This window comes from Polypterus senegalus, chromosome 9 (genome assembly GCF_016835505.1).
Source record: "Polypterus senegalus isolate Bchr_013 chromosome 9, ASM1683550v1, whole genome shotgun sequence".
NCBI lineage: Eukaryota > Metazoa > Chordata > Cladistia > Polypteriformes > Polypteridae > Polypterus > Polypterus senegalus.
The window spans coordinates 67,803,669-67,828,668 of NC_053162.1; the positions used below are offsets into that span (position 1 = coordinate 67,803,669).

A 25,000-nucleotide genomic window follows, 5' to 3' on the forward strand; every position below is an offset into this window, starting at 1 on the left:
GTTGCTTTTATCTGTGCACTGCGTCAGTTCACGTGAGCCGCTTCGGTGTACATGCATCGAAGGTTCCCAGCTGTGCTGGTGCCATCTCGTGCTATGTCCATGGCTGTATTTAATGTTACCTTAGTCCTGGCACTTAAAACTTTCTCTCGCAGTTTCGCTGAGTTTGTGTCAAACACCACCCTGACCATCTCATCTTCCTCTCCATAAGCACAGTCCTTCACCCGTGAATATTTAGTGGCAGTTTGCTATTGGATTGCCGCTGACGGACGGCCTTATATGGGCAGGCACTAAATTACAAACGCCAGCGCAGCCTGTCTATGAACTTAATTTAAAGTGTAGGTTTACATCGTGCTTTGTTTCCGAAGTAGCAGAACTAATAAATATGGTTGTATATGTCACTCGCTTCGCTTCTTATTGTTTGCTGCCTTCTCAATTATATAATGCATGTTTTCTTCAGCGCTTTTTGAGGTCTTCCTGGTTTTCTATGTACTGCGTGATTACGTGGGAGGCGTGATGATGTCACGAAACTCCGCCCCCACGGCGTTGAAGCTCATCTCCATTACAGTAAATGGAGAAAAACTGCTTCCAGTTATGACCATTACGCGTAGAATTTCGATATAAAACCTGCCCAACTTTTGTAAGGAAGCTGTAAGGAATGAACCTGCCAAATTTCAGCCTTCCACCCACACGGGAAGTTGGAAAATTAGTGATGAGTCAGTCAGTGAGTGAGTGAGTGAGTGAGTGAGGGCTTTGCCTTTTATTAGTATAGATTTGCACAAGTAATGCTTACAAGATTAACGCACGTGCAGAGGACCGAATCTATGCATGTTTTGACAGGTTCATTGAACATTACTATAAATACGTAAGAAGTTTTTTATCAATACAGTGGAACCTCGGTTCACGAACGTCTCGGTTCACGACCAAAAAGCTCGCCAAACTTTTGCCTCGGTTCACAACCACACACTCGGTATACGAACAAGCCAGTTGCCCTTGCCTGCCTGGCCTGAGCTGAGCTCTGAGAGAGAGAGATAGAGAGAGAGAGCGAGCCACGTGCCTGCTGGGGAGGGGGAGGAGGAGATTGCTGCACGTGTTTGCCTGCCTATCTGCAGGCAGTATGTGCAAGCGAACCATCCCCCCACCACAGGCAGGCTGAGAGAGAGAGAGAAAGCGAGCGAGCCGCGTGCCTGCAAGAGCACTGTTCATTGTTCTCAGTCAGAAATGCATGCGTTACCTGCACTCTCTTTGTGCTCTACAGTATTTCGTGTGCTTTTGCAGTTAACTATGGCTTCTAAGCAATTGAAAAGTGGTGAGAAGAAAGTTTTGAAGAAAATTGAAATCGAAGTAAAGAAAGAAATTACAAGAGGTGGAAAAATTGTTTACCAGTTTACTCATTTACCAATCTGAGAACCCTCGTGCTTTCAAGCAGCATAATGTAAACAAAGCCAGACTGCCAGTAATGTGGAGGGAAAACACGAAGGGTTGGGTCACAAGAACTTTGTTTTTGGAATGGCTGCTAAACAGCTAAAAGCACCAGAAACCCAAGAAATCACAAGAGTGAAAACACCTGAAGGAAAACACTTCATGCCAGAACTCGACTCATGCAAGGTTAGTTTTCTTGGTGGTTTTTGTATTACGGATTTTTCAAAAGTTAATTTTTCAGTTCATAACGCGATTTCTCTTTTTTTCAAATATTCGCTTTTTTCCTTGTGCTTAAAACTCATGATAGAGTTTACAGATGGAGTTTTTCATAGCGCGATTTGAAGCAATGTTACTTTTCTCTTTTTTCAAATGTTCGCTTTTTTCCTTGTGCTTAAAACTCATTTTAAAAAAAGTTTACAGCGATCTGGCTGTAAGGCTATTAGCATGAACTCCTGCAATGTTTTTTGGTTGCTTGTGGTTGGTTTTTAAAGTTCAGATTTGTTCTCATGTTCCTTTTTTTCCGCTGTGCTTAAAACTCTTTTCATAAAAAGTGTTTACAGCGATCGGAATGTAAGGCTAAAATAGCGTGATCTTGTTACTTTTTTGGTTGCTTGTGGTTGGTTGGTTTTTAAATAAATTTTGTTTTTGTTCTAATGTTCCTTTTTTTTCCGCTGTGCTTAAAACTCATTTTAAAAAAACTGCTGCACATGCTGCTGACAGAGGGTGTGCGTGTGTGTGTGTGTGTGTGTGTGCGCGCGTGCATGCGTGCTACAGAGAGATTAGAGAACATGAGCAAGCAAGCACAGAGAGAGAGCGAGCGCGTGCTACAAAGAGATTAGAGAGCGCAAGCGCAGAGAGAGAGCAAGCACTGCTGCTGACAGGGAAGGGAGGGGTGGGTTGTGTGTGCGTACGTGCGTGCTACAGAGAGAGAGAGAAAACGCGAGCAGGCTGAGCAGAGGGCCTGGGTGTTTTGTCTCAGTGTTATTCAATGTTTTTACCTTAGTTTACTATTACACTGCATTCTATGATGTAATTAACTATATTTGTGCTTAATCTTTACATATATGTACATATTTACATACAGTTCGTACGGTCAGGAACGGATTAATTGTATTTACATACAATCCTATGGGGGAAACTGCTTCGGTTCACGACCAACTCGGTTTATGACCAAAGTTCTGGAACGAATTATGGTCGTGAACCAAGGTTCCACTGTACCAGATTGTTTCGGAATTCCTTCAGAGCAAGTGTAAACCTAAAATTACAGTGTGGTACCTACAGATCACATTCAAAGGATAACTTATCTGGACCTACTTATTAAAGACTAGGGGGCTTTGCCCCCTACACGGTTCACTCGCCAACTCCCTGGCCTGCGCTACACGCCAGCCACTTCACATCTCTGTCGCTCGCGTATGAGGATTTCACTTTCACCAAACAACAAATCTTTTAATGCTCACGGATACGCCTCTTCATTGGGAAGAAACACTACTTTTCTTGCGGGACTGGAAAGTATCCCCTGAAAAAGTCTTGTCCCAGGGGTTTTTTTTTTTATATATATAATAGAGAGATACAGCGCATCCAGAAAGTATTCACAGCGCATCACTTTTTCCACATTTTGTTATGTTACATCCTTATTCCAAAATGGATTAAATTCATTTTTTTCCTCAGAATTCTACACACAACACCCCATAATGACAACATGAAAAAAGCTTACTTGAGGTTTTTGCAAATTTATTAAAAATAAAAAAAAAAAACTGAGAAATCACATGTACATAAGTATTCACAGCCTTTGCTCAATATTTTGTCGATGCACCTTTGGCAACAATTATGGAATATGATGCCACAAGCTTGACACATCTTTCTTTGGCCAGTTTCACCCATTCCTCTTTGCAGCACCTCTCAAGCTCCATCAGGTTGGATGGGAAGCGTCGGTGCACAGCCATTTTAAGATCTCTCCAGAGATGTTCAGAGATGGTTGTCCTTCTGGAAGGTTCTCCTCTCTCCACAGTGGACCTCTGACAGAGTGACCATCGGGTTCTTTGTCACCTCCCTGACTAAGGCCCTTCTCCCTCAATCGCTCAGTTTAGATGGCCGGCCAGCTCTAGGAAGAGTCCTGGTGGTTTCGAACTTCTTCCACTTATGGATGATGGAGACCACTGTGCTCATTGGGACCTTAAAAGCAGCAGAAATTTTTCTGCAACCTTCCCCAGATTTGTGCCTCGAGACAATCCTGTCTTGGAGATCTACAGACAGTTCCTTTGACTTCATGCTTGGTTTGTGCTCTGACATGAACTGTCAACTGTGGGACCTTATATAGACAAGTGTGTGCCTTTCCAAATCATGTCCAATCAACTGAATTAACCACAGGTGGACTCCAATTAAGCTGCAGAAACATCTCAAAGATGATCAGGGGAAACAGGATGCACCTGAGCTCAATTTTGAGCTTCATGGCAAAGGCTGTGAATACTTATGTACATGTGCTTTCTAAATTTTTTTATTTTTAATAAATTTGCAAAAACCTCAAGTAAACTTTTTTACATTGTCATTATGGGGTGTTGTGTGTAGAATTCTGAGGAAAAAATTAATTTAATCCATTTTGGAATAAGGCTGTAACATAACAAAATGTCGAAAAAGTGATGCACTGTGAATACTTTCCGGATGCACTGTATATTATTGGCGCAATAACTGTCGCCACATAGGTAAGTACGTATTTTTTATTATTATTATTTTATTATTGCTTTATTTTTACAGATAGAACAATTATCAGATTCAAAGAAAAAATGTAGACTATATAACATCAAAAATTTGAAATATGGTTTTATTCAGGCAACCACAAACAAGACATTGCCAATGTGCCTGATTTGCCACAAAGTTTTTTCAAATGAAGCTATGAAACTTTTGCGATTAGAAAAACATTTGACCAAAATACATTTTGAGAGAAAAGATAGAAATTTATCTTACTTTCAAATGCTCAAAGAACTTTGGCCGATATGTTTTCAGTGGCATCAAAACAAGACAATGACGGATTACGTGCCTCTTACAACATTTCTTTGTTTATTGCTAAATCGGGAAAACCACACACTTTTGGCAAAGAATTGATAGTGCGAGCTGTGAGTGAGGTTTTGTGTACTGTGCTGCACGAGCCACCGACTGATATTTTTAAAAAAATCCCATTGAGCAATAATACAGTGCAGAGACGAATACACGAAATGTATGAGGATGTAGAGAGTTCTTTAACTTATTTTTTGAAAACTACTGAGATTTCTTTACAGCTCTATGAATCTACTTTACCAAGCAATGAGTCTTTACTTCTAGCGTATGTTCACTTTATAAAAGAATCGAATCACTCTTTCAAATGTGGGCTCTGACCCAAAAAAAGGTTGGGAACCTATGATTTAGAGCAAATATAGTATGCTATTTTAGTTCAAGATTTTTAACATAAGCAGAAAAGCATAATGCTGTGCATATTTTCATTTCACTGCAATACAAAGTGTTTTTAGTGAAGGTGTCTCCATATGCATTTGGCAGTGCAAATACTGCCAAATATTTCATTCTGTACAATAACTGCTGCTCCAATGTAGTGTAGCTTCTGTTACTTACTTCTCTATTGTTTAGTTCTCTTTACTCGTCTTTAGAAATCATTTAATGAGTCATCCATTTTGATCTGCTGAGCTATTAAATACACCATATGAGGAAGACTCAAAGAGACAGTGTAAAGAAATCTAATTATGTGCTGGATTACAAGATTAGTGTAGTCTTCTGGGACTACATTCAAAATATTTCATGCATGTTTGACCTCTTTCCAACAAAGACCACTTGACAAATAATGGTTGCACAGGTAAACTTACATCTTTTTTAGGCAAATACACACCTTATTAAACACGGGAAGTTTTAACATGCTGAACATGTACTGTACTTAAAAAAAGAGTTAATTTTTTCCTATGTGCATCTGTCAGTCTTACCTCATCCGACTCATCTGACAGTGTCTTCATTAGCACTGGAAAGAGACTGTCAGTGTGGCGAAATATCTGACAGAAAAAAGGAAAATAAATAATTAACAGAAGACATTCAAATAATGTTTAGGAAAGGAGAGGAAAAATAAATGCCACCATTATCTACTTCTATTGCTCCCAGCCTTTCACAACCCAAAGGTGTTTTCACATTCTTAGTATGTTTGATTTGTGCATTAGTATGTTTGATTTGTTCAGAATTTCTGGGGATGTTCCTCTACTCTGTTTCAATTTCCAATTAGTTCAGTTGTGCTTCACACTATAACCCTTTCAAGTGTACTAGACATACACTATATGGACAAAAATATTGGGCCATCCAACCATTACACTAACAAGGGACTTTAATGACACTGCTTTCAAATACGTAGACATTAACATGGAGTTGGTTCTCCCTTTGCAGCTCTAACAGCTTCCACTCTTCTTGGAAGGCTTCCTGCAAAATTTCTGAGTGTTTCAGTGGGAATTTGTCCCCATTCATTCTGAAGAGCATTTATGAGGTCTGGCACTGAAGTTGGACGAGAAGGCCTGGCTCACAATCTCTGTTCCAGTTCATCCCAAAGGCGTTTGGCGAGGTTAAGGTCAGGGCTCTGTGTGGTCCAGTCAAGTTTTTCCACACCAAACTCATCCCACCATGTCTTTATGGACTTTGCTTTGTGCACTGGGGCACAGTCATGCTGGAATAGAAAAGGGCCTTCCCCAAACTGTTTCCAAAAAGTTGCAAGTATAGTGTTGTTCAAAATGTCTTGGTATGCTGAAACATTAAGATTGCCCTTCACTGGACATAAGGGGCCGAAGCCCAAACCTTGAACAATAGCACCACACCATTAAATTGCCCCCACAACCAAACTTCACAGTTGGCACAGCGCAGTTAGTTCTCCTGGCATCTGCCAAACCCAGACTGGAAAACAGACAAGCGCAATTTATCACTCCATACAACACGTTTCTACTGCTCCACAGTCCAGTGACGGTGTACTTTACACACTCCGAAACTTGGCATTAGACCTGGTGACATGAGGCTTGAATGCAGGTACTCAGCCACAGAAACCCAAAACATGAAGCTCCTGCTGCACAGTTAATGGCAGTGGAAGTTTGGAATTCTTCAGCTATGGTATCGGTAAATAGTTGGGGACTTTGAGGCACCATGCACCTTAGCAGACATTGGCCCAGCTCTTTGACATTATGTGGTCTTCTGCTTCATGTCTGAGTTTCTAAAAGCGTCCACTTTCCAAAAATACCACTTACAGTTGACCGTGGAATATCCAGCAGGGATGAAATTTCAGAAACCATCTTATTGCAAAGATGGAAACCTATCACAGTACCCCACTTGATGTCACAGAACTCTTCAGAATGAGCCATTTGGTTTCACAAATGTTTGTAAATGGAGACTACATGGCAAGGTGTTCGAGTGTATACACCTGTGGCAAAAGGCCTGCGTGAAACACCTGAATTCAATAATTAAGAGCTGTCTCCTAATACTTTTGTCCATACAGAGTATCAGTACATATCCTGTGAGCTTGTCATGGACCTCACTCATTGGGTAGAAACATTCTTCCCTGGGAAAAAATATCATGGCAGTTATTTGTGCACCACTGCATTTTCCATAATTATTAACTGGAGGACTACTTGAAATTTATGCTCCAGTAAGTTTATGCACTTAAGGACACATTTCAAACAGCCAAGTGTACAACAGAAGACAAACTCTGCTGATGGCATACACTGCTGTACTTCAGTTTTGTGACAGAAGACTTATCACGCCATTTTCATTTAACTATAATATTACATATTTACTCTCCAGTGTCCACAATATGAACATAACCTCAATTTAGTTTATTCCAAAGCACAATGTCTTAACCCTTGTACATATCTGTAATTAATCTTTATTTTGGAATGCTTGATTAACACTGACTAACAAGTCAATGTTAGTGTGCGTGTATTGAGAGGATGCCCAACCTGTGTGCATGGTGCAGGATTAGGACATCTGAATGGTGGTCTCACAGGGCATTGCTGTTCGTTTCTTGCTACCCCGTATGAATTCTGACTGTATCCCATCAGACATGCGAGAGGCTCTGAGTCTGAATCAGGTGCTACTCTGAATGAGAGAGTAACTTTATGCAAATTGATTTACATTTGTACCTGTTATGCTATGAATGGGATTTACCAACTGCTGCCAACAGGTACTCAGCACGCCTACCACAGCACACAAAATGTCATGGATAATGCACAGTATTTTGTGTAGTTAAATCGGTCTTGTGCTGGATCACATTCAGACCTCATGCAAATCACTCCAGGGTTCGAGACCACCCTTTTTTGTTTTGGTCCATAACAGAGTGAGATTGGCACATTCACATCCACCTAAATAAACTGGACTTTTGGGGAAATTGTACCAAAGTATGAAAAAACCAAACCACACAACCTAGGTGAAAAAAGGTACTTAAAAGAGGACAGGAACAGATCATTATACTCAATAAACTATATAAGCAAAGCTAAAAAAAAAAAAAAGAAAGAAAAATCTTTAATACTCACAAAAAGTAATTTTAAAAACAACTATCAGTAGTAAAATGGCAAAACAAAAGTGGAACCAGAAAAAAAAAATCCAAAGCAGCAAAGCCCCTCAACAGACATACATTAGCATTTTGATTACCAAAAAACACATACTTTTTAAGAAAATATTTTTAATCTATATTGGTAATGATGAATGATATAATTGAGGCTATACAAACATTAACCAAAAATAAACTGATAGATAATAATGCAGACAGTCAAAGGGAAAAAATGAATATTTAAAGCTCAATTAATAACGAAATTTAATTGGACCAAGATTTACCAGTTTTCATAGAGAGCACCACAAGTAGAAAAAGGCTAAAACTAAACTGAATATTGTAACTGAATACTCATGACTCAAAGTTTGAGTGCAAGTAGAGTAATCAAAGGGCATAGAACCCTGTGACAGGGGGCTGGAATGAAAACTGGACATTTGAAGGCAAGAAGAAAACAGAGACATATTCTTAGCAGTATAATTCATAACAAATATTAGAAGTATTCTCTTTGAACTATGCTGACAGCAGTAATACTGTCTATATTAGACTGAATATCACAGCTGCAGGTCACCTGACTATCCAATAGAAGTTACAGAAGTTTAATACTGCGAGGTGTACCTTGCGTGGCGTTTTGATGTACAGGTGGTACAGCCACTTCAGAACAGCAATTCGAGTCATCATGCCTGTTCCAGGGTCATGTAAATGGCGATCCAAAACCTGTACAATGCCATCCAAGTCCAGAGTAACAGAGGTTCTTTCAGCACTAGGCATGGTGGGTGCAAAAAAGAAAAAAAATTAAACTCTGATTTTTTTTTTTTATCTCATGGAAGAACTTTAGTGCCATAATTTTTTTATATTATAAGATTGTTCTAGACTTGCTGACAATTTGAGATGCACAAGTATTCAACAAATAGAAAAATGGCAACGTTACACAATACAATAAAAACCATACAGCACTGAGTAGACCAGTAGCCTTCAGTTGTTTAGGAAAGCGCTCTCAATTTTCAGTGTTTTCCAATACAGATAAAAAGGGAGTGACACTGTCATGTACTTATCACTTTTGCAAGAAAACAATGTGTACAAAAATCTTAAAGCACAAGCACTTCTCAGAAATACAGAAATTATATGACAAGTAAAGCTCAAAAATATGCCACTGACAAAATCATTTGGTAAATATTTCAGTTAGAATGAGTATAAAGTTAATATCTAAGTAATATTTAAACTTTTTTGACAATTACATTTTTTCTATACTTATCTTTTATTCTAAAAAATAACATATTGCATCATCTAGAGTAGAAAATACAAAATACAACATCTGTATAACACTACAAAGCCATTTCCTGACAAAAGTTAAATTTAAAGCCCAATGTATCTCACGTCATAAGAAAGTAAAGCAAAAATAACCTACTTTTTTTTCTTTAGATTGTCTGAACTAATGCTTGTTTAGAGATATAAAAGATGGCAGGTTTGAACATGGAGTAAAAAAGGCCATTTACATGAAGAAGGAAGGCCCATCCTAACCATTGGAAAATTAGGCCTGAGCTATGAGAATTCTGTGGCTTACAATATAATTGCTTCACTTGCCTTAGTCTTTAATGTAATGAGCCAACAAACTGCACTGGTAAGCTATCAAACTCGTTAATGGGTCATCAAGGTGTGAACATGGATGAAAAGTTACCAATGATGGACCATCAAGGGGAGGCCGGGGATTCCCATACACTAATTGGGAGAAAAGAAGAACAAACACTCGTCCACCTAACCTAAACAAAACTTTGAAGTACTTGTGTTCTGAAAGACTGACAGATGCACACAGAAAGAAAAGTACTCTTTTTAAGTACAGTACATGTTCAGCATGATAAAACTTCCTGTGTTTAATAATGCAAAAGTGTAGATTACTGTCTTCTTTAAATAAAAATAGGCCTTGATTGTCTGCTTTAATGGAACAAAAGCAACTAAGATTTTAGTTAGTAGCTATGACACTTTTTTTTCTGGACTAAACACTATGTATTGGTAACATAGTTCTGCATGATATGAAGCATGTTTTGCTGGAAGGCCTGAAATGAATGGTTCTGGACAATAACATACAATGCATCAACACATTCAGCATATCTTAAATGTATACTGGTCTCAAAATGCTATAAAGTGGAGGAAAAACATTTTGAATGTGGACAAAAATTGAAAACCATAATGCAATACAGATGAGAAGCTCAAAGAAATTCCCTATTCAATTTATGTGTGTCGAGAACCAATTTAATTTACTTGTGTCTACAAACAAATTTCAAGAGTTATCAAACTTGGTAAAAACAAAAAAAAAATAAAAATAATTCAAACACCACATACTAAATCAGCAAAATACAAATTAATTTAAGTGTAAATACCAAAAATTACAAGATTCTACTGCAAAACAAACGGGATACAACATGGTTTGGTTCTGTAATGCTGCCCTGTTATGCCATCAAGTGGTCAAAATACTTTTTGTTAATCTTGCATTATTGTGTGTTTTTTTCTTTAAATGAAATGTATGTGCTTTTCAAAATAAATGCAGCTTCATACTGACAAATGTATATATTTGGTAGATAATTGGTGGCCATATGTTTACCTTGTTGGCATAAAAAAGCTGATGTTGCTAAAGCCTGCCGAGTCCTGGGAAGTATTCAAGGAGCCTGGAGAGGAGAGAAAAAAAAAAAAAAAAAAAAAAAAGACTAGAATAATTAAATACATTTATACTCAAACACCCAACAGAAGCTATTGCTATACATGTAAGCATGTATTAACACATAGGAAATATAAAAGCAAGCCATTTCAGTGGGGGAATAACATTTCATTTCCTTTTCTGCTTTTCCTGAGGGTTAATTCTCAGTAACCCGAAGCCTGTAGCAGAAGTCCCCGCCCTCACGCTGATGTGGCAGTCCCTACAGTGAAACCCTTTCTTACAATAAAACATCTACAAATCAGCAGTAGCATTGGTGGTTCAGTGGTAGAATTCTCGCCTGCCACGCGGGAGGCCCGGGTTCGATTCCCGGCCAATGCAACAGCAATTTTTTTTTGCTTTCTCTTTATTCCTTTTAATAGATAGATAGATAAATAAATACATAAATAAAAAGAGACTTAATGAGTACATCAGTTGGAAGCATTGAATTGCTTGATAACAGTGAGTAGAAAAGTCCCCCAGCGGCACTTCTTAGCATACCATGGTGAAATGAACCGTTGGCTAGAATTGATCCAATACAGCACTTCCTCAGGGGGATTGTTCATGATGGCACCCAATTTTGCCATTATTCTCTTTTCCACAACTGCTTCCAGTGTGTCCAGGGTTTGTCCTGTCATAGAGCAGGCTTTCCTGACAAGCCTGTTCAGGCATTATGTTTCTTTTGTGCTTTACTTGCCTCTTCAGTAGACTGCAGTGTAGAACACCACACTGGCTACTGTGGACTGGTAAAACATTTCCAGAAGGTTAGCTGCACGCATCAAAAGAACCAAGTCTCCTTAGCAAATACAGTCTGCTGTGGCTCTTCTTGTATAGCACTACTTTGTTGTCAGTGTTTAAAGCACTGTCTTTAAGCATTTGAACAAAACTAAAGACTTTTGTCTTTACTGGTACAATGAAATATATAATATATATCATATATACTGAAGAATATTAAAATTCTTTTAACACAAAAGACCAAAGTAACTATCCAATAAAACAGACTATAATTATGTACAAAAAATGCAAAAACATAATTGCATGAATATACACAAACACACTTGCTCTCTGCACTAGATGGAAAAAGACTTCCTATTTAAATAGGTGCCCCTGCCACTGGTGATGTAATGGCAGGTTATACTTGGGTGACTCATCCCTGGCTGATGCAACTTGTCAGTGCCATAACTATATCACTAAATAAACTGAAAGTGGAACATAAAAAACCATTACTATTGCAGTGTGCAACAAGCTATACAATCTGTACAGTATACGTAATAATAGAAACATACAATAGAAACATGTGGAATCTTAATAAAAACAAGAGTCTGAAAAAAAAGCAATATTTCACAAAGTGAAAGACAATTTAAACATGAAACTAATGCAACTTTACACTTCTTCAAAAATGCACAATGTGACAGAATTAACATCCAAACATCCATCTATTATCTGTACTCACTTTGTCCAGTTTAGTTGCATGGCAGCCAGTGACAATGTTATACAATTAAAGCCATTTACAGCGACTACTAAAAATACTCCAGTTTTACAATTCATCAGGCACATCTGGCATTGGTGGTTCAGTGGTAGAATTCTCGCCTGCCACGCGGGAGGCCCGGGTTCGATTCCCGGCCAATGCAAACATAAATTTTAAAATTGTTTTAAATTTTAAAGTTGCCTACAATACAGAAGTCAACCACCTATAATAACAAAAATAATAATAATACACTCTGTAAAAAGGTAACTAGAGCAGGCATTTGAACAGGAACTATGAACCTGAGAGGACCCAGAATGGATTAACACATGACAATTACCCTTAAATGACCAGAGATCACTTACTGCTGGCAACTGAGAGGTTTGCTCTGACCTATTCAGCCAGTTACCACTGTGGCCCGGACTTGAGGAAACAGACATTTAGTGCACAGAGGGTGGGTGTTGGGTTTGTCTGTGCATTACCCTTCTATACACTGTAAATACATTTTTTCCCCCTATGCACAGATTTAAACTGAATCTATAGACAACCAAAATATTTACTCAGAATGTACACAACTAACTTCTCACTAAAGGAGGCTTTGGAAATTGAAACCTAAAGATATTTATAATTTTATTTTACAGTAATCCCTCCTCGATCGCGGGGGTTGCGTTCCAGAACCCCCCGCGATAGATGAAAATCCACGAAGTAGAAACCATATGTTTGTATGGTTATTTTTATATATTTTAAGCCCTTATAAACTCTCCCACACTGTTAACATTATTAGAGCCCTCTAGACATGAACTAACACCCTTTAGTCAAAAGTTTAAACTGTGCTCCATGACAAGACAGAGATGACAGTTCTTTCTCACAATTAAAAGAATGCAAATACAGTGGTAAACTATTTGCCCCCTTCCTGATTTCTTATTCTTTTGCATGTTTGTCACACAAAATGTTTCTGATCATCAAACACATTTAACCATTAGTCAAATATAACACAAGTAAACACAAAATGCAGTTTTTAAATGATGGTTTTTATTATTTAGGGAAAACAAAATCCAAACCTACATGGCCCTGTGTAAAAAAGTAATTGCCCCATGTACCTAATAACTGGTTGGGCCACCATTAGCAGCAATAACTGCAATCAAGCTTTTGTGATAACTTGCAATGAGTCTTTTACAGCGCTCTGGAGGAATTTTGGCCCACTCATCTTTGCAGAATTGTTGTAATTCAGCTTTATTTGAGGGTTTTCTAGCATGAACCGCCTTTTTAAGGTCATGCCATAGCATCTCAATTGGATTCAGGTCAGGACTTTGACTAGGCCACTCCAAAGTCTTCATTTTGTTTTTCTTCAGCCATTCAGAGGTGGATTTGCTGGTGTGTTTTGGGTCATTGTCCTGTTGCAGCACCCAAGATCGCTTCAGCTTGAGTTGACGAACAGATGGCGGACATTCTCCTTCAGGATTTTTTGGTAGACAGTAGAATTCATGGTTCCATCTATCACAGCAAGCCTTCCAGGTCCTGAAGCAGCAAAACAACCCCAGACCATCACACTACCACCACCATATTTTACTGTTGGTATGATGTTCTTTTTCTGAAATGCTGTGTTTCTTTTACGCCAGATGTAATGGGACATTTGCCTTCCAAAAAGTTCAACTTTTGTCTCATGAGTGCACAAGGTATTTTCCAAAAAGTCTTGGCAATCATTGAGATGTTTCTTAGCAAAATTGAGACGAGCCCTAATGTTCTTTTGCTTAACAGTGGTTTGCGTCTTGGAAATCTGCCATGCAGGCCGTTTTTGCCCAGTCTCTTTCTTATGGTGGAGTCGTGAACACTGATCTTAATTGAGGCAAGTGAGGCCTGCAGTTCTTTTGACGTTGTCCTGGGGTCTTTTGTGACCTCTTGGATGAGTCGTCTCTGCGCTCTTGGGGTAATTTTGGTCGGCCGGCCACTCCTGGGAAGGTTCACCACTATTCCATGTTTTTGCCATTTGTGGATAATGGCTCTCACTGTGGTTCGCTGGAGTCCCAAAGCTTTAGAAATGGCTTTATAACCTTTACCAGACTGACAGATCTTAATTACTTCTGTTCTCATTTGTTCCTGAATTTCTTTGGATCTTGGCATGATGTCTAGCTTTTGAGGTGCTTTTGGTCTACTTCTCTGTGTCAGGCAGCTCCTATTTAAGTGATTTCTTGATTGAAACAGGTGTGGCACTAATCAGGCCTGGGGGTGGCTACGGAAATTGAACTCAGGTGTGGTACACCACAGTTAGGTTATTTTTTAACAAGGGGGCAATTACTTTTTCACACAGGGCCATGTAGGTTTGGATTTTTTCTCCCTAAATAATAAAACCATCATTTAAAAACTGCATTTTGTGTTTACTTGTGTTATATTTGACTAATGGTTAAATGTGTTTGATGATCAGAAACATTTTGTGTGACAAACATGCAAAAGAATAAGAAATCAGGAAGGGGGCAAATAGTTTTTCACACCACTGTATATCTTCTCTTCAAAGGAGTGTGCACGTCAGGAGCAGAGAATTTCAGAGAGAGAGAGCGCTCGGTAAGAAAAGCAAACAATCAAAAAATCAATACGTGCTTTTAAGTATGCCGAAGCACCGCGATAAAGCGGCATATTTTAGAGAAGCGTCCGTATCTTCTAGGCAAACAGCCTCTGTGCAAACAGCCCCTCTGCTCATACCCTCCGTCAGGCAGAGAGAGTGAGAGAGATATAGAAAAGCAAACAATCAAGCACCACGCGGGAAGCATATCGTATATCACTGAGAAGTTTTAGTTAATATGTAATACATCCTCTGATTGGGTAGCTTCTAAGCCATCTGCCAATAGCGTCCCTTGTATGAAATCAACTGGGCAAACAAATTGAGGAAGCATGTACCATAAATGAAAAGACCCAATGTCCGCAGAAATCCGCGAACCAGCGAAAAATCCGTGATATATATTTAGATATGCTTACATTTAAAATCCGCGATGGGAGTGAAGCCGCGAAAGTCAAAGCGCGATATAGAGAGGGATCACTGTATACTGTTCTGACAGGTATTTTAATGGTTTACTAATGTTGCCATTGATTAATCTGAGCATTCCGAATCGTTGCTAGCCTTCTAGGAATTGAACAATTTTTAAGGCATGCCCATAACCTGTGCATTGTAAATTGGTAATTAAATCAGTTTTCAACTCCTATTTAAAAAAAAAAAAAAAGATGTTTTAGTGCATCAGCGAAGAGCTGGCAATCTTTCTCTACTGGAAGGATCAAACTCCTTTTCTAACTCAACTCTATGATAGTTTTCAGACATTTCCAAACCTACTTTTACCTTTTGAGTAATTCTCCATATATAATTTTGCTTTGTTTATTTGACTAATCCTTTGATGTAAAGTTTTTCTTATACCTCATTTTATGAAAAGCATGTCATTTTTCAAAAAAACAGAGCTTTTACATCTTTGGTGATCCATTCCTTTGAGTACACTTCCAAAGTCCTTTCCTTAATGATTACAAATTCACAGAACTTCATTTTATTACTGACAGTGTAAGTATCCATCATTTTATTACTGACAGTGTAAGTATCCTAATCTAGTGTCTGTGAGGATGTCAGCCAATCCTGACATCTGGAGAAGCATTCCAGAAATTCTTATACATGGCAATTGCAACACTTATGTGTTTTCCATATGGCTGCCTTTATTTCGGTTTCAAAAGCTTCCTGTTCTTCTGTAGTGACTAAACAACATGGTCAAACGCACCCAGTTATGGTCTGTGGTGGGATGTAGACGGCAAGAGATGTTTCCGTAACACTTGTCCATTTTGTTGTCCCATCTAGTATTAACATTCACTTACTGATGGTATAGACTTTTAAAAAAAGGTAAATTTTATATGAATTTTACACATGTAACAAAAGTAGCCTGTGAATTTAATATTACACTAAATTTTAATCTTCAGAAAGTTTAGCCTCAGCCAACAGAATAAACCCTTTAGTCATGCTGATGTGGCATTCTTTGCAAAGGAAATTTTTTCAAGCAAAGCGTCTCTCTAAACTTTCACAGCAGCATTGGTGGTTCAGTGGTAGAATTCTCGCCTGCCACGCGGGAGGCCCGGGTTCGATTCCCGGCCAATGCAACTGGACTTTTTTTCGTTAAGTTTTATGCACTTCATATTTTAAGACATGGGATGAAATCCAACAGAATTTAAATTCTTTCAATGTATGCAGGTATGCATACCACAGATTCTTTTTGTGCTTGTGAAGTCCAAATAATCTAAACAGCTCAATAGAAACATTATGCAAAACAAAAAAGACTTTTCTAAGCTCCATGAATATATGTAGATGTATGATTCTTCTTTAGAAATAATATATGTGGTATTTAAACAAGACATGCAAGGGTTCTAGTAAAATGCATAAAGACAGTAAAACCAAATTCTTTCTTTTCAGTTTTATTTTACGAGTGATGTATGAGAGACTTACGTTTTACATTTTAGTACACTTTTTAACTCAATATATGCATGGTTTAAAAAAAAAAAAAAAAATTATAAATATTATTTTCAACTTTTTAGTCTTCGGTTTTGTTTTAGTATAATTTTGTAATCATTATTTTAACACTTCCTTTAATATTTCTATCCGTTATTAGCATCATCTATTGGTGAAATCTTGAACTATTCTTCAAATGAAAATTTAATTTCTTAATTAACATGGATTAATTGATCAATTAGTGAAACTGGTTACTGACACATGTATTGTCATCGGACGTGAGTGTGCAAAATTTCAAGTCATTTGGACAATAGGAAGTGGGTTAAATATCAATAACAAGATTTGTACCAGACAACAAACAGGTGAAGTTAAAATAAGCGCGGTAATAAAAATAATAATAATAAAAACCAAGATCCGGATCTTTAATGACCTCTGGAGCACAGCCATTAGGAGTGTTGACCTCGTTGCAAGGTTTATTTATCGCGGCAGTGACATTCATGTCTCTGGTGACTCTTCCTGCAATCAGCAGACAGATTGGCAAAGCATGGTGGGTTATAAGGTCGCTGAAAAGTGGTGTGTGGCACTCCTGATATCTCTGGAAAAGGACAAAGGTCCAAGTCTTTAGAGTCTGGGTGCTTCCTGTTTTCTTTAATACCTGCAAGATATGGACACTATCTGGTGACCTGAGATTAAGAATGGACTCCTTTAGTACTGTGTCTCTTCATAGAACCTTGGATACCACTAGTTTGACTTTGCATCGAACAAAACATTGCTCACAGAGTCCCGAATGCCTGAATTGTGCGGGAGCGTCAGTTACAGCATAATTCCCTGAGGGTGATCCAGGTCACATGATCCTCATTATTGAGGACCTAAGCAGCTGGACCAGGTCAAGGGGACATCTACCTAACCCCTGGCTGAAGAAGTTGGATGGTCAACTTGTGGGGGTGGGACAGGACCACATATCTGCCTGGGGTGTTGTCAAACAGGATCTCAAGCGGTTTCATTGTGTGGCGAGTACGGCAACGTGCTGTGCCAGTGCATACTCCCAAACCTGACCTGACCTCATAGAGAACAATCTGTAGAGAAAATGAAGAGGAAGAGCAGAAATATCCAATACAAGAAAAACCTGAGAAGTTAAGTATTTATTACAAGACGGGACAGAAGAGACTGTTGCACATAACTTCCCATTTTAATTACAAGTTAATTAAAAATTCAGGCACTAGGTTCTTTAAAGAGAAAATCTATGATCTAAGTCACGTACATTGCAGGCTCAACCTTTACATTGCTTGGGAATAACACCAACTAAAAATCACTCATGCACATGGAGAAATTTGCTAATCAGCCAGAAGCAACACGAAGAAAGCAGGTCCCTAACCTAGACTTGTTAACTTTACGCACTATTAATTTGCAATTATGATCATGCGCTCTAAATATTCATATCAACTTCATACTGTATATAAAGTTGATAAGATACTGAAACCCTATTTAACACTGTATATAAAAATTGGATGCAATAATGCACTTGCTTTTAGGAGAGAAATAGTATTAAAAGTTTCTGTGGTCACACATTTTTTTTCCAGTAAATGTTGCTGATATTTGTCCCATGTCAAATTCCTAACACTAGGTGTACATCTTTACCAGAAAGGGACACAACTGATTAAACCAAGCTGCACTAAAATTCAGATATCCAGCATGGTAGCTAAAGCACACTACATTAACTTTTGTTTTTCTGTTTTATATGAGACAAAAGAAAATTGTGTCTTGAAGATCAAGTTTTGTTGGACTCATAAGGGCTTCCTTTAAAACAGAGGACAGACTTTCCAAGCAAAAGCATGTCTCTTATAAATATATTATGAAGTCCCAACTGTCACAATTAATGTACTTGCCAAGAAGAAACAGATTTCCAAGAATGAATTAACCACTTCTTGCACATTCTTTTGGCATAAAGCACACTAACACTGTCTTAAACTTGAAGCTTGCAGAAGTAGGTATACGTTAATTATATACAATGAGTAGCTTAAAGCTGGACATGTAATCTTGCTAGGGTTTACATAACATGTCCAGATAGTATGCACAGACTGAAGTGCAAAAAATATTAAGAAGTGTAACAAATGTTATGCTTAAACTATGGGACATTCTTTAAAGCTATATTATCACTTTCTCCTTCCCATGCTATACACTTGAAAGAATTCTTGTTCTCATTCCTGGAAAATGTTCGCCCTCTTGTGGTCAACAAAGATCATGAACATTTAATTGTTTACTAGAGCAGAGCAGAACAGTCATTTAGTTCAAACTGCATAGTTAATTCTCCATATTAGTGCTTGATGTTATGAATCTGGGGCAAATCGAAGAAGTGTGCCTGTTTTGTCTTAGTGTATTGATTAGAGGGCTCTTGACTGATGATATCCTCCAACAGTTTTTTTTCCTGTTATATTAAAATTATGTAGAAATTTAAGCAGTAAGCATCTACCAACCATATTAAATGCACAGAAGACTCAGGAGAGAATTTATTAAAAAATTACTGAAAATTTGCCACTTTGATCAAACAGTAAAACCAGCGTGACCAGCATGGTTCCATTTCAAAAGCAAAGAAAACAAAGGACTCGAAAGCAACACTTAAAGCAAAGGGGCAGGTGCTCAGGCACCCTCAACCTAAATCTGACATGTACTTGCTGTGCATTTCTAAATCCTGCTGCATTAGAATACCAAACATTAAAACGCAGTTGCGTTATGCCTGCGTCATATGTGAATTTACCACTGGCTAGGGATATGCAAAAGTTTGGGCATCCTTGAATGTCTGAACAGTTAAGTGAGCAGAAGATGAACTGATCATCAAAAGGCATTTCCTTCAGCATTTTATGCAAAATTGGTGTATTTTTTTGTTTTGTACAATTATACAGTGAAAAAGGGAAAGGAGCACCATGTAAAAGTTTAGGCACACCAAGATATTTGAAGACCAAGAAAACATCCCGAAAGAATTGCTTGTTGGATTGCTGGAGTTGACAGAAGAAAATATTACCTGCATCCAAGCCACAAAATTAAATGCCTGAAGTTTGCAAATAAACATCTACACAAGCCTAATGCATTCTGGAAACAAGTCGTGTGGACCAATTCAGTCCAAATAGAACTTTTTGGACACAATGTGCAAAAGTTAAAGGTGCCGAATTCCAAGAATAGAACACCTCTCAGTCTATTAAGCATGGGGTTAGACTGATAATGCATTGAGCTTGTGTTGCAGCCAGTGGTACAGGGAACATGTCCTTGGTAGAGGGAAGAATAAATTCAAATAAATGCCAGCAAAGTCTGTAGGCAAATATCATACCATCTGTAAAAACGTTGAAGTTAAAAAGAGGATGGGTCCTGCAACAAAATAATAATCTGAAATACGCTTCAAAACCAACAATGGAATACCTCAAGAGGTGAAATCTGACAGTTTTCCATGGCCCTCACAGTCCACCAGCCTAAACAAATCTGTGGAGAGTTCCCAAAAGAGCAGCACATGCAAGATGGCCCAGGAAGTTTGCAGAATTAAAAGCCTTTTGCAAGAAAAAAAGGCACAAAAAAAACCCAAGTAAGAACTGAAATACACTTAGCTGGCTACTAAAACTATTAAGAAGCCGTGATACTTGCTAAAGGGAGTGTTACTACTAACCATATCGGCTGCCCAAAATTTGGCTTTGGTCCCTTTTAATTTTTTTGGTATTTTGTACCTGTAATTGATGGAAATAAAAAGAAATCTTGCTAAGATATTAAAGAAATGTGTCATCTTTAACTTCATGCCATTTGGTTATTAGTTCATCTTCTGCTCACCTAAACTATTCATAGTAATGGACATTTTAAGCAAGGGTGACCAAACTATTGCATGCCACTGTATGACCTGCCTGACAGAAACCATTTATCACCTAACTTTACATATTGTCTACCAAAACATGGACATAATATGCAACAGTTTCAACTGGCATAGGTACCATTTTCACAGACTGCATGGAAGGACCCGAGCCAAAATCAAATCTTGATAAGCCATCCATCCACACTAAATCTGGCTAAACTGCAGATGACCGATACATAATGAATAATTAATTCTTAGATTTCTAAACTATTTACTGTCTCCTCCAGCCCTCTCCCTCACACATTAGATCATTCACTGATAACCTTCTCCATCTCAGAGGAAGAGGACTCCCTTTTAGATGTTCCCATTTATTTGGCTAAACACAAGTAAGCTTTGGACTCTATGTGTGCAAAAAAAGACTTGAGATTGAATGTACCCCTTTCCTATCTAATTTACTGATTCTGGAAAATTATCCCTCTTGTCTATGATACAGTATAAAAAATAAGCCATATCATCTGGCTATGTAAGCCCATGAATAACTGTTGCATGTACAGGATACAGTAAAACTCGTATTTGCACACATTCAATACTAACACATTACCACCATCTAGCACCATGATCAGTAATTTATTGCTACCTTTCTTTAAAATTTTGGTCTCCCTCACTTAGATCTCAGAATATCACTACATTATAAAGCAAGGTAATGATCCCAACCCTGTGTGAGAAGTACATGCCTCCCTCTCATATGAACTTAGATGTAAAGGCATTGGAGCCTTAATGTATGAAACTTGTTTATACTCAAACATGTACAAGCCATTTTTTACACAGAAGTCAGGATTTATAAAACACGAACTTGTCATGAAAATTAGTTAACCTTACATCAAGTTTCAACCATCCATAAAATGTACATAAACTTTTTTGGTGTTGGCATTCTAGTATCTCCAAGCAGATCAATGAAGTCTCACTTTATTGTGCATTTCATTAACACATCAGTCCTAGACGTAGGACGAGATCATGTGTGTCTTAATTTTAATGAAAGTACATTAGTTAAATTCTAGAATTGTAGATTATGAGCCTGAGTCTATTTTTAATCTTACAATACTGATCTCTCTGATCTCTACGATTTCTTTTTTTTTCATTTATTTGCTTTTGTTGTTGCTGCACTGCAGTTCCAAGTCCACACCTCATGCAGTGCACAAACACACAGGCTGTAAAAAATGTGCTGGGTCTTTCCTATAAAAAAGGCAAATAAGATTTCACAGGCAATTAACTGAAGCAAAATGTCCTCATTGCAGAGAACAGCTGTGGCAAACTGGGTTAAGAGGTCCGTGGCAGTGCAAGAGCTTTAGAAATTAAGACAGTACATTTCAGACTCGGTGGGTATGGGTACATATTGCTGTAAAGCTGTGCAGCCATATCATGTTCAATGGGGATGCTCAGCTGTTACTCACCGACACCCCACAACCCAACCGCAGGGCACACACACCCACAACACTAGGAACAATTTAGGACCGCCAATGCACCTAACCTGCATGTCTTTGGACTGTGGGAGGAAGCCGGAGCACCCAGAGGAAACCCACAGACACAGGGAAAACATGCAAACTCCAAGCAGGGAGGACCCGGGAAGCGAGCCCAGGTCTCCTAACTGCGAGGCAGCAGCGCTACCACTGCACCACCATGCCACCCACAAGAGAAGAAATGTACACAATTTTTCCTCTGTGGTTTTAGTCTTGATTTTTAAACCTATTATTGATGGATTATTTTATTGACTGATTTTATTTGTGTTTTATGGATTTTTTATTTGATTTAGATAAACTGCAGCACATTTTTATTTGGACAGTAATTGTCTAAATAAAACTGCACAAAGCACTTTTCAATATGAATTTTCTTGTTGTGTGTCCTCATTGCATTATTCTATCCGGGTCATGCCTATGTGCAGGTACAGCAAGATGCCAAGCCGTGGCACCCAGGTACCACAACTTAAGTGCTATTGGAGCTCCTTTATACCAACAGCAATAAGCCTGCATAATGTCTCACTGTGACTAACTGCCAAGTCAGACCTTCTCTTTCTTTTTAATTTTCTTCCTTTTCAGTGTTTATTTACATATTTATTTAGTGAGCTTCTGTCAAAAGCCAAATTTCCCCCAGGGACTCAAAATTCTATCAAACTGTCTTAAAACTGACAATGACATATCATAACCAGTTTTGATATGTGTTTTACTCTTCATCCTCTGCATTCAACAGTTATCCAGGGGGCATAATTTGTTGAATTCAGATCATGGCACCAATGGAATAATTTTTTTTTCTTTCTAACAATAATTCAGCTTTACTGTTTTGAATTTTGGATATGACAGTTTTTGAGGAATGCATTTTTGTGTAGTTTTACTTCCTTTACATTTTTAAAGGCCTACTTTGAAAGAGAGAGCATGTTATTTTTGCATGTGGTTTTCTTTATATCCACCTATTTCAGTCAGGACCCTGCACTACTATAACAGACACCACACGAAAAGCAATTCAAGATAGGACTTCAGCTTACAGGGCACACACTCATCCATCACAGGCCACTTCTGTGCCATTAATCAGCCTGAACATGTATATCTTTAGGATCTGAGAAGTAACCCATGTGAAACCTTTAGATCCTAGGCCAAGCATTAGAAATATGAAAAATGACTCAGAACCTGTTGCAAACAAAACTCAATTTGACCCAACCATCTATATTTTGTTTTGTTTTTGGCTAATTTTAAAAACAAACATCAGTATTGTATTGTTGTATGAAAGGGAAATCTATGTAACTGGTGTAGGAGAACTGATCTGTCACTACAAACTTATGGGTGTGATTTTCATTAACTGTGTAAAACGCTACGATATGCTCTAATTTAATTAAATTTTTATTTGTACATTTAGTAAGAAAACTATAAAAAGGACAAAATATCATAAAGTGAAACATTTGTTGGTATGCCAAGCAACTTCATCATACATTGCACATTTATACATAATCTCTGCAGTATACTCAAACATTCAGAGTTCAGCATAGACAGACCTCAAACCTTAGGACATTTACAATATACTCAACAACTATTCAAATCAACGCTAAATTCATTAGTCTTCCAACCCCATTTATTCCAATACAGGGTTGTGTGGAAATCAGATGTATGGTAGGATCAGACTAGTCTGTAACAGGAAATGCTAAATGCACACACTAAATTGGAACATGACACTACTCTAGATCTATACTGCAAAATAACTAACAAGCTGATATACCTACTCTAAGCAGTACACAAAGTCACCAATAAAATGCCACACATATAATACCACCAACCACTAAACACTTCAACACTGAAAATATCAAATCATCAGATAAAACATCATACAGAAATTCAGAACCAGTATCATTATGCAGTTTCCCCTTCAGGTTACTCACCATCCTGCACTTCCCGAGATTTGCAAGATGAATCATCTGGCACAGAAAGATCACTGGGAGGCATAGTCTCTTCAACATCATCTTCTGGTGTGACCAACTTCATAAGACTGTGATTACAGGCGCCTGCTGCCTCCTTAGTGTCTGAGAAATGACTTGGTCAAGAAACAAGCATGAAATGAGACTAGACATTGGCCTCCAAGTAAAGAGTAAGCTTCTGAAGATAACTTGTCCTTTAATTATTCTCTTTTTAACCCTTAAACCGCCGGAACCAGCAATAGTCGGTTCTCAATGCAATTTGCCAGCACGCCGGACCGGAGTATATTCGGCGATGTAGATTCTTTGAATGACGCAACCGGCTATAGTCGGTTCCCAGTGCAATTTGCCAGCACACCGTAGCTGATCAGTCAGTGCCATACATTTGTTGAGCAGCGAGCTCAAGACCACTGCCGCCACCTGAAGCATCACTGTCCTTGGGATTTTGCCCCTGCTCTATACTAGCCTGCAAGCATCAGCAGTGGCCTCTGTGTGCTTGCGTGCAGCCAGTTCAAACACAGTTGGCTCCGTGATTTACTGAATTTGATCAATGGCATCAGTTACATAGTGTACATATAATAATAAGATTGTTGCAGCAGTTTTTTTTTTTTTTTTAAATAGTTTGTACAGTTCATTGGCAGTGTGTAAAATGATCAGTGTTGCAGTAATTGTGATGCTCTTTGCATGAAAAAATATGTTCCAATAAAATTTCAGTTTTTCTTGGTGAATTGTGACATTTCCTTAAAACGTGCAGAAAAAAAGTATTTGGTGTCCAGGGGTGCATTAACCCCCCTCCCCCCAAATATGGGGCAGTTTAAAGGTTAATATCACAATTCTTTATTTAAAGTAACATGCTTTACATCTCTTTTCTTAAAAAATGCATTTTTTTTAAATAAACAACACTTGATTCTTTTAATTTAAAATAGGTTCTGGGGTGATCCCATCAAAACACGAAAACAAAAGCATTAACATTTACCAAATACACCATTTGCCAAATCAGGAATGTCTGAGTATTGATCTTTGGTTTTTACACTGCACACAAATTACAAAATAAAGTATCCATATTATCTTCATGAAGCAACATCCATTTTGTTGTCGGGAAGGAAAAAGTAGGTTTGTAAGATTCTGA

General features: G+C 38.1%; 1 protein-coding gene and 3 non-coding genes across 4 annotated transcripts in view; 3 read left to right on the forward strand and 1 right to left on the reverse strand.

The window, feature by feature from the left end:
* vac14 (vac14 homolog (S. cerevisiae)) overlaps positions 1-25,000 on the reverse strand; it is a 219,319-nt gene that overhangs the window by 134,660 nt on the left and 59,659 nt on the right. Inside the window, exons 9-12 of the mRNA XM_039763184.1 lie at positions 23,839-23,979; positions 10,566-10,629; positions 8,585-8,729; positions 5,382-5,447 (exon numbers count right to left, since the gene is read on the reverse strand). Coding sequence (XP_039619118.1) covers positions 5,382-5,447; positions 8,585-8,729; positions 10,566-10,629; positions 23,839-23,979 — 416 coding nt within the window. The remainder of the gene's footprint in view (positions 1-5,381; positions 5,448-8,584; positions 8,730-10,565; positions 10,630-23,838; positions 23,980-25,000) is intronic.
* Positions 10,927-10,997, forward strand: trnag-gcc. Its single transcript has one exon. It is a non-coding gene; the product is annotated as a tRNA-Gly (tRNA).
* Positions 12,216-12,286, forward strand: trnag-gcc. Its single transcript has one exon. It is a non-coding gene; the product is annotated as a tRNA-Gly (tRNA).
* trnag-gcc lies at positions 16,172-16,242 on the forward strand. Its single transcript has one exon. It is a non-coding gene; the product is annotated as a tRNA-Gly (tRNA).